Source organism: Schistocerca americana, chromosome 3 (assembly GCF_021461395.2).
Source record: "Schistocerca americana isolate TAMUIC-IGC-003095 chromosome 3, iqSchAmer2.1, whole genome shotgun sequence".
NCBI lineage: Eukaryota > Metazoa > Arthropoda > Insecta > Orthoptera > Acrididae > Schistocerca > Schistocerca americana.
In genome coordinates this window covers 147,410,489-147,428,427 of record NC_060121.1, presented here as the reverse complement: position 1 = coordinate 147,428,427, position 17,939 = coordinate 147,410,489, and the positions used below count along the sequence as shown (strand labels likewise).

Here is a 17,939-nt window from a genome sequence, read left to right as displayed (position 1 = left end):
ATTTCTTATGGGCTGCTGGCACTGGGGGACTTTTCACTGATATACTGGAAAAAAAAATCCACACAAGAAATGTGTAGGGTTGGCCCAAGAGATGAGTATTGACTTCTGGTTAGAAAACTTTAAAAGCTCAAGACTGTAAACTTGTACAAATATGTCTGATCACTATGCATTAAACTGAATGTAAAAGAATTTTACAAAAGAGGAGATATTCACTGGCACAACATTAGAGCCAAAATGAAAATTGATATTCCATGATATAGACTGGTGAAAGCACCCACTCACCCAGGAGTCAGCTCCCTGAAAATCTTTAATAAATTACCACCCTCAGTATGGTCCATGTCCCACAAATTATTTTAAAAATTTAGCAGATTAGCTCAGATTGCTGCTGAGTTTAAATGCCATTTTATAATACAATAGAATTTTTTGAAGTACAGAATGTGAACCTGACTAAATATCTGCAATTATGTACATTTGTGTTTTAGTACACTGGTATGTCTGTAATTACATATAAGAGATGAAGTGTCCTATTCCATTGTGTATATGTTAAAGATGAATAGACATTGACTGATTCATTTTACATGCTCCTTTCCAGTCATAATTGTTTTTAATTTGTCTTTGAGATATGACATAACTATCTCTTATCTCGCATACACAACAAGTAATTTAGGAGTAAAAGTAACAATTCGTATAATAGTAGATCTGTTGAGTTGTCAACAGACACATAAACAAGACTGAAAACTTTGCTAACTTTTGGATGAACCATTTTTTCAGCTAAAGTACACACATACACACACACCCACCCACCAGAAGTGTGACTACAATGTCCTGACTGAACACACTAACACTTTGCCAGGACTGTAGTTATGCAGCTTGACTGGGATGAGGGACTGTTTCACATGGATCGTGTGAGGGGAGAAAGGAGTTGGGGAGAAGTAGGGAGGTTTGGGGAAGGGTGGTTGATGGCTGGGACATGTGTGAGGGAGGCAGCAAGTAGATGAAATGCAGGTGGTAGAGCCAGCAAGTGCATTGGATAGGAATGCAACAGGGCCTATATATATCACTTTTCCCCTTCCCAAGTCTGATTCACACTTTTCTTCCATCATTAATTATTCCAGTTTTACCACAAATATTTTCGTAGTGTTTAGCAAACCCTCACTGACATAATTTACAATCTTTCCCTCCTCCCTAGCAACATTTAATCCCAAATGGACTCCTGATCCATCTATCTTCATCAGTTCAAAAACATATACCACTCCCTAGCTATAACTGAGTTCTATTCCTTAAATGCTGCCGCAATGTTATTCCATTTTTTTGGTACCCCCTCATACTACAAAATTGAAGTACATGAGATAGTACGATTGTTGTGGAAGTCTAAATTACATACAGGCTCTCTGTGAATTTCTGGTGGTATATGGATGAGACACAATGTTACATGCACTCGTAGTGGAAAAATGCCAACAGTTTGACCAAGGCAGCACAGATATGGGTAATGCTGATCAGAAAGGAAAGCCACTGACATCAACCACAGATGACAATCTCCCGGCAGATTTTCAGATGATGATGACATTCACACAGCAGTTCTCGAATGGCTCTATCATAGAGGAATTGAGTGATTGGTAGAAGGTTCTGACCATTGTTTCCAGAAACTTGGTGACTTTGTTAAAAACAGTGTCATGCATCTGTGTCACCTGACTCTCAATCATCCCCATTCCAGTACCACATGGGTCACTACTTGCCACTGTTGCACTACCTCCCTATACATCAACATCCCCCGAACACACGGCCTTTCACTATCGAACACTACCTTCCCAACATCCATCCAATTCCAAAACCTATTCCTTGTACATCTAATTAATTGCATCCTCTCAAAACTACTTCTTCTTCAAGGTGAAGATAAACAAACAAATGTATGGCATAGATATGAACACCCACATGACATGCTCCTGTGCCAACCTGTTTATAGGCCAAATAGAAAAAACCTTCCTAGTTTTCCGAAACCCCAAATCCCCTGGTGTGGTTCAGGTTCATTGAAGATACTTACAGGGCCTGCAGCTAGAGCCGAGATGCTCTTAATATCCACTAACATTTGGGATATTACAATAACGAACTATACTACACTTATTGCTAGTTGTCACAAAACTATCTTTTCTTCAGTTTACAGCAATTTTATGGCTATTTGACTTTGTTTTAGTTACTGTATTTAGTCAGATTCAATATTCTAACAGTTTCATGTTCAAAGCAAAAGATACCGACAGCAGAAAAGCTAGCTCTAAGTAGACAAATCGCTTTTACCACTGCACTGAGGGTTGCACACACCGTAGCAAAAACTCTTTGATCCTGGTAATAGGCCAGGCCACAGTGTTCTTCACTTTCACTCTCTGCAGCCTTCCCCCACTCTCCCACACATTCAGTCATAGCAGATTCATTGCAAAGTAAAAATACCACTACTCCAGATCAACATGAGGTCTGAACATAATACACTGGCGAACAATGCTGGAACACTACTCTTTACTTCATGGAAGAATCCAAGACCACTTATCAGTGATGAAATGACAAATAACAGTTCTTAATAATTTTGGTGTTGAAATACTACTGAAATAAATTAGCATTTAAGGCTCCAGGAACTAGTCACAACAGCAACATTAGACAATTAAGTCTGTTTGCAATTACTATGGTCATAATTCTACGTAGACAGAAAGTTCATTTACTTGTGATGTCTTCACAACATTGATTTTGGTATGATGACATCAGGTGTCTTCCTATCTATTCTGATATCATTCCTCACATGTTTCGGAAGAATGTTTATAATGGACAGAATCAGTAGCATACTATGTATAAGAGGATAAAAATCCAGTGGTTCAAATATGTCTTATGATTCATGTATTCTCAGCAAATAAGATAATTTATGTAAAAGCCATTCTGAACCATCACTAAAGCATTAATGTTAGTAAAAAGTTCTTTAGCGAGGCTTTGAATCTACAGGAGTCATTCCACAACATGGTGGCTGTCCCACCTTTATAAGGCATAACAGATGGCAGCCACCTGTACTTCTGACCCAAGAACTCATGCAACTTCAACATTAGAAGCAGACACAGCCTGTAATTCTGAAGAGAGTCTCCAAAATGGCAGTGGAAGCATTATGTCCAATGGTACTGTCATACAGAGTCGGGGTAATATCCTTTGCTGAGCCATAGACCCTTGATGGCTGCACCAGGTGTCTCGAGGCTCATTCATACACCTTAGAGCTTCCACTTCCAGTAACCTTCTCCCTGCTTCTGTCTCACAAGGGGTGCACTATTATGTCTTTCATCACTCTTACCCCCACCAAGAAATGCTCTCATTCATTGTCTTTCAGTCTACTTATTTACATTAATGTTTTAGATCCTTCTGAGGTTCAGAATATTTTAAAAATCTTGGTATTAATCTTTTTAGTCTACAGTAAAACATTATGCTTTTAGTTTATAATAAATGAAACAGTATAAGAATCTACAGAATAACTTAAAAGGTTTCTGTTTGGATTTGCCCCTCAGGTTTTCCACCAAAGACAGGCTTCATTGGTAATGTTAGTGATGGTGGCATCTTCATGTCTTTGTTTGGTGCATAAAAGACTCAAAGGCATTCATCTTTGTACCTTTCAACACACATCTGGAAGCTCTGAGGAAAAAATGTTATTACAGTATGTAGCAGAACAACACTCTATCCTCATACCTCCACAGTTGGCTCTGAGCACTATGGGACTTAACATTGGAGGTCATCAGTCTCCTACCTCCACAGTCTCAACACCTTATCTCCCATGAACTTCATCTGGTCTTCCCCTGACTGAAGTGCCACTATCTGGGACACTGACCTGCATCTCTCTGATTGCTCTGTCCATACCATTATCCATATCAAGACCACTAACCATCAACATTTAGACTGCTGTCATCCCTTCCACACCAAACAAGCACTACCATACAGTCTGGTCACCTGTGGATGGCACATCTGTAGTGCCCAGAATTCCTCTGGCTAGCATGCTGAAGGTCTCATTATGACCTTAACAGGCAAGCACTATCAACCAAACCTAGTCTGCAGACAGGTTTCTCATGCTACATTCTCACACATCCCTAAGCCTCTCCTTACTCCCAAGAACCAGCTGCAGAGGAGAACCTCCTAATCATACAATAAAATCCTGAATTTGAACAACTGAACCATATCCTTTGCCATTGCTTCGCTAATTTATTATTGTGCCCAGAAATGAGGGATGTCCAATGTATCATCATTCTCACCCCTCCTAAGGAAATAGTCAACTGCCTACCCAATTTTTCAATACTGTGGTCCATCCTTATGCCACACTCCCTCCCAACTCCATGTCGCATGGGTAATACAACATGGAAGACCCAGATGCATGACATGTTTAATGTGCCAACCCAGCCCATCCTACACCAGTCTCACTGCAGACTTATGTTGTCCCATCAGAGGCAGGGTCACCTATGAAAGCAGTCACATCTCTGCATAAATTTCTGAATGGTATTTCATGTGAGCATGAGCACCAACACACTGTCCACTGAGTGAATACCCACTGTCACATTGTGGTAAAAAATAGACCTGAACACCCAATACAGATCATGTTGTTGAGTGCAACATGTTAGATTTCAGTGGGTGCTTTGCAGCTTATGGCACTTGAGCCCTTACTCCAAACACCTGCTTCTCTTGGCTACATAGACAGGAGTTGTCCATACAACACATCTTTTTCTCGAATTATCCTCCTGGCATCAACCTCTACTCCCACCCTGTCCTACTCCCACCTCTAACCTGACCCAGGACAGTAGTTTTACTTACCCTGCGCCAACACCATGTGTGTAGGTAGTTACAAGGTTTATCTGCATAGACAAATGAGATATATTCATTCATGCAGGCACCAATTGAATGCGCCAAAGGTACAATAATTCTTGTTATGCTGTATTAATGTAAACTGAGAGGGCGGTGGAAGAATTAAAAATGACATACCTTCAGATTTTTACAACATCTTTCTTGTTTTAATTTTTGTAATATAACTTTTCTGTTCTTGTCTGCTATGATGTGTGGACATATGTTTGCTCTCTATGTGTCTAACAATTAAAAAGTGGATTACTAGTGGAAGAAAAGTATTTTATTTCTACAAGCTTCAAGTACACCCATTCCCCTCTATGCACACCATGAACCATTGCAGCAAATCTTTGGATGCACAGGAATAATCCTCAGGAAGACAATTGCCACTCATCATCAGCATTTTCATGCTACAAGAGAGAAGAGGTAGTTATCATTAATAGGAAGAGAACTTTCAAGACTAATCATTTCAAATTACTGCTACAGAAGGTTTAAAACAATACCTACTGTCGTGTCCTGCATGATGTTTGTATAAAAGAAAAAAAAAACCTTACCAGTTGAAAGGTGCTACTGAGTACTATACTATCATCATACCTTTATCTCTCACCAAATTAATTATATTTTTATACACCAGGATTCTCTCCCAATCCAGCCTTCCATGCCAATCATGTCACTGCCACTGTACACTATTCAAATTCACCAGTACTGGTACCCATTCCTATATGTTGCACATGCCAACTTTCCCTGTTGTTTTACTGTACCAGACACTTGTTACCCCCCACCCCACTCACCTGCCCACCATCCCAGTCATCAACCAGCCTTCCTCAACCTCTGTCCTTCCCTCCTCTTTCTCCTCACATATACACACCTGACAAAACCCATCACCCCATTCAAGTCATGGAACTGCCTCTTGAAGACTCAATGCCTCAACTGTTTGGAGAGTTTCTACCTTTACTCTTAAATAACTTAAATTCTACCATGACATTCCACTGTGATACTTATTCTACACGTTATCATTTCTAATTATTTAGTTGCCCTTTGTATTTGATTTGTGAAGATTATTGCTTCAACTGCCTCATGGTCACTGACATCAATTTCAGTGTGGATGACCTCAGTTGTTATAATCAGATCTAATACATATCCATCAAATGTATGCTTCTAAACAATGTGTTCCCTGCAGTTTTCAGAGAAAGAGTTTAGTATTATTTTGCAAGATATCTTGCCAGGTTGACCACTCATAAAACTGCAGTCATACAACTGATTGCTGGATAACTAAAATCTCCTTGACTGATGACAGTATGATAGAGAAACCTTCACACTAATGTACTGGGGTTTTCTATAAAGTTCACGGTTAAATCTGATATGAGTCTTGTAGCCAGTAGAAGGTTTCAACTATAAATATGTACCCATCCTTGATACTGAGCCCTGCCCAAACAATCTCACAAGTAGCTTGAATTTCTGACTTGTATCTCAGATGATTTGAATTTCTTGTATACAAATTCATAATGTAGAAAGACTCAATCAAACATAGAAATATACTTTTTTTTCAAGAATTCAGTGCAAAACCATACATACAAATAGAAATCATGTGTATGTTCTACTAATTCATAAATTATTAGTACAAATTCGTCAATAATAAATGAATTAGCGTTTCACTAACGAGACTTTAGTTAATGGTGGATCAGTTAGCAACATTTTTTTACAACTGAGGAGACCTATTTCTTATCACAGCTTGCACAGTGGCAAAACTAAGGTGTCCCATACCATTTGTTTTACCATTTAAATTATCTCACCTGAATTTAATGTACGCAGTCTGCTTTCATAACTTCTGCTACTAACTGATACACAATGTGTGTATGTATTAAACCAGGAACCTAGAAATGAAGGAGAGACTTTGTCCTGATGGGATGTTTGAGTGAACAATGTGCAGCTGTGAAGTTTTGTTTTCTACAACCCCACAACAGGCCACAGCAGTCCATCCACCCCACTGCCGCCCCACACAAAACCCAGCGTTATTGTGCGGTTTAGCCCCCAGTGGACTCTCCAGGAACATCTCATACTAGATGAGTGTAACCCCAAATGTTTGCATGGTAGAGCAATTATGGTTCACGCATACATGGAAATGTTGTTTGCACAGCTATCATAGACACAGTGTAACTGAGGCAGAATAAGGGAAACCAGTCCGTATTTGCCGAGGTAGGTGGAAAACTGCCTTAAAAACCATCCACAGGCTGGTTGGCACACTGGACCTCGACACTAATCCACTGGGTGGATTTGTGCCAAGGACAGACACACCTTCCCACTCAGGAAGCAGCGAATTAGACCACGCGGCTAGTTGGGCGGGCTATAAACAATGTACTAACCTTTCTTTCTGCTTCAGTGTATGGAACCCTGATAAACCAGTCAACTGTAGATACAAATCCAAGGGTAACATTTATCAATAGGACAATCACAATTCTGTCTGATAGAGGGTTTTATGTTTCTAGCACATTAAAACCTATTTTTTTTTCAAAGTGTATGATGTGATAAAATCTGTTTGTCTGTTATATATTACAGTCCTATCTATCTAATCAGTCTCATACACCACTCACAGAAATATTACACATTCTTTTTGCCTCTGAATATTGTGGAATGGTGATAGTCAGTGGCAACTGAATCTAGCAAACATAATAATTGCAAATTTTGATAATGACAGATTCCAGGATGGCAAAAAGGAGGGGAACATAGGAAAGAAGAGAGATGAGTTCTCTCCTTTTCTCTGTTCCTCCCCACTTTCTTTCTTCCATTCTCAATGTTTTAGGAAACACAACCAATAATATAAGTTGAAAGTAAAATGTTGTGCCCAAAAAACTCACCAAGCCAGTCACCACCACATCCTGCTTGCTTAGAACCTCCATTTGGAAAGAAGTCTGCATCTCCCAGGACAAATTTGTATCCTAGAACAGCAGTGTTTGTATGGATGATCTGGACAAACTCTGCATCGCCTTTGTCCAGCATACTGTTATTGCCTGGATTGAGGTCATCATCATATCCAGGCCCTGCTGGGTCTAGTCCTGATGAAGATTTCAATTTGGTTACATGTTAGTATTCTGAAGTGTTAGCCTGTGATTTAACTCTAAGTTCTACTTTTTAAAAACCTTAACATACAGCTGAGCAGTGTGAATTTAACGTTTGCTGCAAGAAGAAAGAATACGTGCATATGTCGTTATCCATATTGTTACAGTGCTATGTGAGCAGCTGATTCTGTTACGACACTTCCAGCGTATATCACAGCATAAGACAAAGCAAATATTAATTCATATTTTATAAACTACTAATATTGTTATAAATATTATTAAAGGGCTATGTGAGCAGCTTATACAGGTATGCCTTCTCTGGTGAATTCCTCTGTGTGTAAGGTGGAAAAGTAGAATTCATATTTTATAAGCCACTGATATGGAAATAAATTGTAAAACATTTTAGATTAAATAGATGTTTATAAGTCCATAATTATAAAAACTGAAAAAGAGTACAATAACAAACGAAAGAGCACTCAAAGACATAAGTTGAAGGCCCGGGTGTAAATAACATTCCATTAGAACTACTGATAGCCTTAGCAGAGCCAGCCATGATAAAACTCCTCCATATGGTGAGCAAGATATATCATACAGGCAAAATACCCTCAGACTTCAAGAAGAATATAATAATTCCAATCCCAAAGAAAGCAGGTGTTGACAGGTGTGAAAATTACCAAACTATCAGTTTAATAAGTCACGGTTGCAAAATATTGACATTAATTCTTTACAGACGAATGGAAAAACTGGTAGAAGCCAACCTCGGGGAAGATCTGATTGGATTTTGTAGACAATACTGACCCTACAACTTATTTTAGAAGATAGATTAAGGAAAGGCAAACCTATGTTTTTAGCATTTTTAGACACAGAGAAAGCTTTTGACAATGTTGACTGGAATACTCTGTTTCAAATTCTGAAGGTGGCAGGGGTAAAATACAGGAAACGAAAGGCTATTTACAATTTGTACAGAAAACAGATCACTGTTATAAAAGTTGAGAGGCACAAAAGAGAAGCAGTTGGTGAGAAGGGATTGAGACAGGTTTGTAGACTATCCCCGATGTTGTTCAATCTGTGTATTGAGCAAGCAGCAAAGGAAACAAAAGAAAAATTTAGAGTAGGAATTAAAATCCCTGGAGAAGTAATAAAAACTTTGAGGTTTCCAATGACATTGTAATTCTGTCAGAGATAGCAAAGGACCTGGAAGAGCAGCTGAACAGAATGGACAGTGCCTTGAAAGAAGGATATAAGATGAACATCAACAGAAGCAAAATGAGGGTCATGGAATGTAGTCAAATTAAATCAGGAGATGCTGAGGGAATTAGATTAGAAAATGAGACACTTAAAGTAGTAGATGAGTTTTGCTATTTGAGAAACAAAATAAATGATGAATATCAAAGTATGGAGGATATAAAATGTAGACTGGCTGTGGAAAGGCGAGCATTAATAAAGAAGAGAAATCTGTTAGCATCAAGTATTGATTTAAGTGTTAGGAAGTCTTTTCTGGAAGTATTTGTATGGAGTGTAGCCATGTATGGAAGTGAAACATGGATGATAGATAGTTTAGACAAGAAGAGAATAGAAGCTTTTGATATGTGGTGCTATGGAAGAATGCTGAAGATTAGATGGGTCACATGACTAATGAGGAGGCACTGAATAGAATTAGGGAGAAGAGTAATTTGTGGCACAACTTGACTAGGAGAAGAGATCAAGGGATCGATTGGTAGGACACATTCTGAGGCATTAAAGGGATTACCAATTTAGTATTGGAGGGAAGCATGGAGGGTAAAAATCGTAGAGGGAGACCAAGAGATGAATACTCTAAGCAGACTCAGGAGGATGTAGGTTGCAATAGTTATTCAGAGATGAAGAGGCCTGCACTGGATAGAGTAGCATGGAGAGCTGCATCAGTCCAGTCCCTCGACTGAAGACCAGAACAACAACAACAACTTTAATCCTAAATGGTACAATTTGTCAGACCAACAGAAAGCTTTCAAAGTAGGCTACTAAAATGAAAAACTAATAAGGTTAAAATGGTACATATACACGATGTATATAACAAATGAAATATTGTGATGAAAAAAATGCTTTCAAATACTGTAATATAATGCAACCAAGCACTGAAGAAGAAAGTTCTGTATCTCCCTCGAATGTGGAACATGCAGGCGTATGGTTCAGTAACTGAAAAATTGGCTCTGACAAATGAGCTCTGACTATAAAACAATTCTGCCTAATTGTGAAATATTATTAATGTCACTGATGAAAATCTGTATGATTAATTATTTTTAAAGCAAAAAGCACTCATCATACTAATTTCAAACGTTGAACATTAGCCCAACATAGGCTACAGTTTGTAAGCATCGCAATGCTGGGAAGTAAACAATAGATGCAAATTAAATTTATTAGAAACAATATAGACTGCAAAATTTTGTTATTAGGTACTGATTTTAGGTAAATTAAACTGTCTTCAGATGCTGAAACATTACGGCAGATTAAAACTATGAGCTGGACAGGAACACAAACCAAGGACCTTTGTCATTAGTGGTCAAGTGCTCTACCAAGTGAGTCATACGAGGTGTGACCTATGACCTGCCCTTACACCTATACCTCCCACAGTACCTCTTCACCGAATTTCTTTCACATGTCTTGCAGGGCTAGCACTCCTGGAAGAAAAGATATTACAGACAATTGACTTAAACAGAGCCTACAGGATTCTTCCCAGAATGAATTTCCACTCTGCAACAGAGTGTGTGCTGATTCAAAACTTCCAAACAGATTAAAACTGATATGTGATCAGAGGCTTTCCCGGCATATGTGTTGTTTCCAGGGCTCTCGGGTGTCCTGCCAGATGCAACCATTGAACTCCCACAATATTTCGGTGAATAATGTTTCTGATATTATGCAAGATTCACTTCCATATAGTAATTTTGGTACTGACACAACTTTATAAAATTTTAGATATGTTTCTGTTCTTAAATTATGTTGGAGGGCTCTTCTGATAGTGCCATTTAAGTAGTTAAATTTCTGTTTTGTCTTTTTGACCTAGGTCTCCCTTGTATGGCAGAATGGTTCCTAGAAATTTGAATGTATCTACTTTCTCTATAATCCTGTTGCCTATATATACCTGGTGATCAAAAAGTCAGTATAAATTTGAAAACTAAATAAATCATGGAATAATGTAGATAGAGAGGTACAAATTGACACACATGCTTGGAATGACATGGGGTTTGATTAGAACCAAAAAAATACAAAAATTCAAAAAATGTCCAACAAATGGCACTTCATCTAATCAGAATAGCAATAATTAGCATAACAACGTAAGACAAAGCAAAGATGATGTTCTTTACAGGAAATGCTCAATATGTCCACCATCATTCCTCAACAATAGATGTAGTCAAGGAATAATGTTGTGAACAGCACTGTAAAGCATGTCCGGAGTTATGGTGAGGCATTGGCATTGGATGTTGTCTTTCAGCATCCCTAGAGATGTCGGTCGATCATGATACACTTGCGACTTCAGGTAGCCCCAAAGCCAATAATCGCATGGACTGAGGTTTGGGGACCTGAGAGACAAAGCATGACGAAAGTGGTGGCTGAGCACATGATCATCACCAAACGACACGCCCAAGAGATCTTTCACATGTCTAGCAATGTGGGGTGGAGCGCCATCCTGCATAAACATCGTAAATTCCAGCAGGTGTTTATCAGCCAGGCTGGGGATGACGCGATTCTGTAACATATCGGCGTACCTCTCACCCATCATGGTAGCATTTACAAAACTAAAATCACGCATTTCTTCCAAGAAAAAAGGCCTGATAACGGTAGATGTGGTAAATCCAACCCATACCGTGACTTTCTCGTCGTGCAATGGAGTTTCCACAACAGTTCTAGGATTTTCGGTAGCCCAAATTCTGCAGTTGTGGGCATTGACAGACCCTCAGAGCGTGAAATGAGCTTTGTCAGTCCACAACACGTTACTCAACCAATTGTCATCTTCCACCATATTTTGAAATGCCCACACCACAAATGCCCTCCACTTCACTAAATCGCCAGCTAACAGTTCATGATGCTGATGGATTTTGTACGCGACTGCATGAGCGCTGAGTTTCCCGTGCGTGACGAACCCGCTACAGTCTCCATTTCTTCTGGAACTGTCTCAGTAACATTACGCCTTGTGCTCGGTTGGCCACTATGGGGTCTATCGTCTAAACAACCCATGACTTCGAACTTTGAAATCATTCTTGCCACAGCTGCATTTGTCAATGGACCTTTACCCATTCGAATCCCCTTCCTATGGCAATAGGATTGTAATGCTAAACTAGCACATTCCCCATTCTGATAATACAGCTTCACTAAAATTTCAGCATCATGATCGGCCTCACCTTAATGCGGCTGTTAGGTGCGTTAATGTGGGGCTGGGGAGGGCACTGATGGCGGAGGGCATGGATCACATCTCAGTGGTGCCAGTTGGGTCTATCAGTAGATGGGGTTTCACTAGGCATGGCCTGCACCTCAATAGGTATGGGAAGTGGAGGCTGGCTAAGCTTATAGGTGACAGTGTAGTGGGTGGTGGTGGTGGTAGTGGTATCACTCGTGGAAAAATTCCTGTAGTAGTTGGTGTTAGAGCTGCACCTTTTTTAGACTGAAGTCAGCTGATAGGTATACCTGCTTAAAGGAAGTGCCTCTAACTAAGGGCTCACCTCCAGAGGATGTAATGCTTCCAAGTAGAGAAGGAATTAGCATATTTCATCAAAATATAAGAGGTATTACTGATAAAGTTAGTGAACTGCTAATAGATGTTAACTCTGAAATTATTGGTATATCAGAGCACCACTTAAATAATTTGATAATTCAGAGGCTTCCCCAGGCTACAGATTAGCTGGCTGTTTCTCGAGGAGTTCCTTGTGGGGTGGGGGAGTGGCTCTGTACGTAAAAAACAGTATTTCATTTGAGTCCATAGACATATCATGACACTGCACTCAACAGATATTTGAAAGTTGTGCAGCATTAGTTGAATTTAGTGAAACTAAACTTCTAATTGCTGTTGTTTATAGGTCCCCTAACTCCAACTTCAGAGCATTTTTGCTTAAGCTAGAGAGGGTTCTTGATTCACTTTGTAGGAAGTACCAGAAAGTAGTTATATGTGGTGACTTCAATATTAATTTTGTACATGATTGCGTAAGAAAAAGGATGTTGGTAGATCTCCTAAATTCATATGATCTGATGTAAACTGTGTTTTTTCCAACTAGGGTGCAGGGGATCACCAGCACAGTCACAGACAATATTTTTATTCATTCTTCATTACTAGATGGGCATTCTGTTAGTAAAAGGGTGAATGGCCTTTCAGACCATGATGCACAAATTTTAACACTAAAAGGCTTTTGTACTCAAACCAATGTCATATTTAATTACAAACTGCGTAGGAAAGTTAATCAAACAGCAATAGAGAGTTTTTCAAAACTTGTCAAGGAACAAGAGTGGCAAGATGTTTATAGTGCCGATAATATAGATGATAAATACAATGGTTTCCATAACACCTTTCTCATGCTCTTTGAGAGTTGCTTTCCATTAGAACATTCTAAATGGGGCACTAGCAGTAATGACAGCCTGGTTGGCTGACTAGTGGGATAAGGATATCATGTAGAACAAAGCGGGAATTGTATCAAAATGTTAGAAGTAGTCACAATCAAGCTGCAGTAACCCATTACAAACAGTATTGTAAGGTGCTTAAAAATGTTATTAGCAAGGCAAAAAGTATGTGGTATGCAAATAGAATAGCTAATTCACAGGATAAAATTAAAGCCATATGGTCAGTTGTGAAAGAAGTGTCTGGTCAGCAGCACAAGGTTGATGATATAAAGTCAGTTCGCAGTAATAATATTTCTGTTACTGATAAAACAGATATATGTACAGTATTTAACAACCATTTTCTGAGCATTGCTGGTGAATTAAATAAAAATTTAGTTTCTACAGGAAATAATATAAATTTCTTAGCAAATGCCTTTCCAAGATTGATGTCTGAAATACTCCTCTGTGATACAGACAAGAGAGAAATTGAATCAATATTTAAATCACTGAAGACTAAGGACTCTCATGGTTATGATGGAGTGTCTAGTAGAATATTAAAGTACTGTGCTGCACATGTTAGCCCTGTATTTAGCCATATTTGTAATTTTTCCTTTAGGAATGGTCAGTTTCCTGAGCGATTAAAGTACTAAGTAGTAAAGCCACTTTATAAAAAGGGAGAAAGGGATAATGTAGATAATTTTAGAACTATTTCTATGCCATCAGTGTTTGAAAAAGTTATCGAAAAGGCTGTGTATGCAAGGTTAATTGATCATTTTATATCACACGATTTGCTATCAAATGTACAGTTCGGCTTTAGAAGTCGTTGGACAACTGAAAATGCTATATTCTCTTTTCTCTGTGAGGTACTGGATGGGCTAAACAAAAAGTTTCGAACGATTGGCGTATTTTTTGATTTAACAAAGGCATTTGACTGTGTTGATCTCACAATATTGCTCCAGAAGTTGGACCATTACGGAATAAGGGAAGTATCTCACTATTGGTTCACCTCTTACTTTAGCAACAGGCAGCAAAAGGTCATTATTCACAATGTGGATAACGGATGTGATGTGGGATCTGAGTGGGGTACTGTCAAGTGGGGGGTGCCCCAGGGATCAGTGTTGGGGCCGCTCCTGTTCCTTATTTATATAAATGATCTGCCCTCTAGTATTATGGGTAACTCTAAAATATTTCTGTTTGCTGATGACACTAGCTTGCTAGTAAAGGATGTTGTGTGCAACATTGACTCGGTTTCAAGTAGTGCAGTACATGACCTCAGTTCATGGCTTGTAGAAAATAAACTAACGTTAAATCACAGTAAGACTCATTTTTTACAGTTTCTAACACACAATTCAACAAAACCTGACATTTTAATCTCACAGAACGGGCATATGATTAGTGAAACTGAACAGTTCAAATTCCTAGGTGTTCAGATAGATAGTTAGCTGTCGTGGAAAGCCCACGTTTAGGATCTTGTTCAAATACTTAATACTGGCATTTTCACTATTCGAACGGTATCGAAAGTGAGTGATACTTCGACACATAAATTAGTCTACTTTGCTTATTTTCATTCACTTTTGTCATATGGTATTATGTTTTGGGGTAACTCTTCCCATTCTAGAAGGATATTTTTGGCTCAGAAATGGGCGGTTCGGGCAATAAGTGGTGTGAGTTCACGAACCTCTTGTCGACCTCTGTTCACAAGTCTGGGTATTTTGACATTGGCCTCTCAATATGTATATTCCTTATTGTCATTTCTTGTTACCAATATTAGTTTATTTCCAACAATAAGCAGCTTTCACTTGGTTAATACTCGGCAGAAATCAAACCTCCATTTGGATCGGACTTCCTTAACTCTCGTGCAAAAAGGTGTGCAGTATACTGGTGCATCCATTTTCAATAAGCTGCCACTCGAATTCAAAAATCTTAGCAGTAATCCACGTGCTTTCAAATTGAAACTGAAGAGTTTCCTCATGGGTCACTCCTTCTATTCTGTCGAGGAGTTCCTTGAAAAATTAAGCTGATTCTCATTGTATAGCTGATAGCGTTTGCTTAAACTTATGGACTGATTTTCTTGCAGGTTCATGAACATTTATTTTCATCTGTTATTACTTTTATGTTGTAAGTTTATGTACTGACACGTTCCATGACCTTGGAGATTTGCTCCTCAATTTGGTCCTATGGAACTTGATGTTAAATAAAAAAAAAAAAAAAAAAATAAAATAAAATCGCCTTTTCAGGTAACGTCAACACGCTGCAACTGCTGGCGCATCTGATTCTCTCTCTCATCACAGCTCCTTTTATACACAATTGTTATGTGCAGCCACTGATGTTTTGCTGTCCAGCCCCATCTGTTGAACATATTGTGAACTTTGTTTTTTTTTGTTCTAATAAAACCCCATGTCATTCCAAGCATGTGTGTCAATTTTTACCTCTCTATCTACATTATTCCGTGGTTTATTAAGTTTTCAAATTTATACTGACTTTTTGATCCGGGTGATCAATATATAGACACAGGCAGAAATGTGTATGTGCGGATGGATATGTGTGTGTATGTGTGTGTGTGTGTGTGTGTGTGTGTGTGTGTGTGTGTGTGCGAGTGTATACCTGTCCTTTTTTCCCCCTAAGGTAAGTCTTTCCACTCCCGGGATTGGAATGACTCCTCACCCTCTCCCTTAAAACCCACATCCTTTCATCTTTCCCTCCCCTTCCCTCTTTCCTGATGAAGCAACCTTGGGTTGCGAAAGCTTGAAATTTGTGTGTGTGTTTTTTATTGTCTCCTATCAACATACCAATGCTTTTGTTTGGTAAGTTACATCATCTTTGTTTTTTGATATATTTTTCCCGTGTGGAATGTTTCCCTCAAAATAAGATTACAAGCCAATGAAATGAAATTCCTCAGGTACATAGCAGGCTACACCAAGCTAGACTACAAAAGAAATATGGACATCCAGAAGGAATTAAATATTATTGATATAAACCGTAAGGTTGACAAATACCTACAGAAATGGATATCCCATCTGTTACGAATGGACAAATCAAGATTACCACTACATTTTTGACGATGTGCTCCGTAAGGTAAATGATGCATTGGAAGACCGGCAAAATGATGGAAGGACCAGGTGTAGCTGCAATGGGCTGACGGAAAACCTCCTGCATGACAGAAGAAGAAGAAGACCTTTCCACCATCATCATGTGGTTCTGATGGAATGGTTGGTCTGCTCACTGTTGTAGTATATGAGCAGCCAAAGGTGTGGCTATGGGGAGCCCTCTCTCACCAGTGGTAGCCAACTAATTTCTGGAGAGTTTCGAAGAGGAGGCACTACAAGCAGCCAAATGGAAAACTGTGTATTTTTCCCGATACATGGATGACATGTTTGTCATCTGGCCCCATAGACCTGATCATCTACAGATGTCCATCTATGACAACATACGGTTCACCATAGAAATTGAGAAGGAAGGGAAATTACTCTTTCTTGATGTACTTGTAGAGTGGAGATCAAATGGCACACTGGGTCATAGTGTGCACAACAAGTCTCCAAATATGGACTCATATTTATAAGCCTCAAGTTGCCACCATCCTGCACAACTCTATGCGATGCTCAACACACTGGTTCACAGGGCATACTCTATATCAGACAAACAAATCTACACAAAGAACTTAAACACCTAGAAAATGCGTTCTGCAGAAACGGGTACAGCAATCGACAGATGCGACAGCCCTCAGACTACAGAAACACAATAGAAACCCAGGTGAAGAACAGTGTAAAGATGAGGAACCAAGCCTTGCCTTTCTACCATATGCAGGCAACATGAGGTCAAAAATTGGGAGACTGCTAAAACAACGCAAAATTGAGACACTCTTTTGACCACCGTCCATGATACATGCCTTACTGGGGACAGTGAAAGACAGATTTGGCCTCAAGAAAGTGGGCGTATATAATATTCCATGTGGTTGCAGCAAATCCTACATCAGTCAAACAATCTGAACAGTTGAAGACTGCTGCAAAGAACACCAATGACACATGCACCTAGGTCAGCCCAACAAATTGTTCGTGGCACAACACTGCTTGGAAACTGGACACAACACGAAATATGAAGAGACTAAGATTCTGGCCCCTACCAGCTTCTAATGGGACAGCATCTTCAAGGAGACCATTGAAATTTGTGTAACAGACAATCTCACGAACCGAGACAAGGGTTTTCAATTCAGCAAGGCATGGAAGCTCTTACTTAGGCTAATGAAGGAGTCATGCCTCAAGCAGACACAAGATCCTTCCATGATGGCTGCTGGGGACACTGCATGGGATTCTGCATCTTGCATCACCAGGCGTGATGCCAGGGATGGCGTGGACCTGGGTCGGTGCCCGCAATTGAAGCATCGGCATTCGTAATCAGAATGTCGGCGGCCGCAATTGGACCATCAGGCAGGGAATCAAAGCCCGACTAACAGACATAAATAACACTGACAGTGAGCAG

General features: G+C 39.4%; 1 protein-coding gene across 1 annotated transcript in view; it reads right to left on the bottom strand.

Annotated features, from left to right (window-relative positions):
- Window positions 1–17,939, bottom strand: part of LOC124607131 (phospholipase A1-like) — a 123,121-nt gene that overhangs the window by 30,873 nt on the left and 74,309 nt on the right. The window contains exon 5 of the mRNA XM_047139337.1: window positions 7,701–7,898. Within this exon, the coding sequence (XP_046995293.1) occupies window positions 7,701–7,898 (198 nt within the window). The remainder of the gene's footprint in view (window positions 1–7,700; window positions 7,899–17,939) is intronic.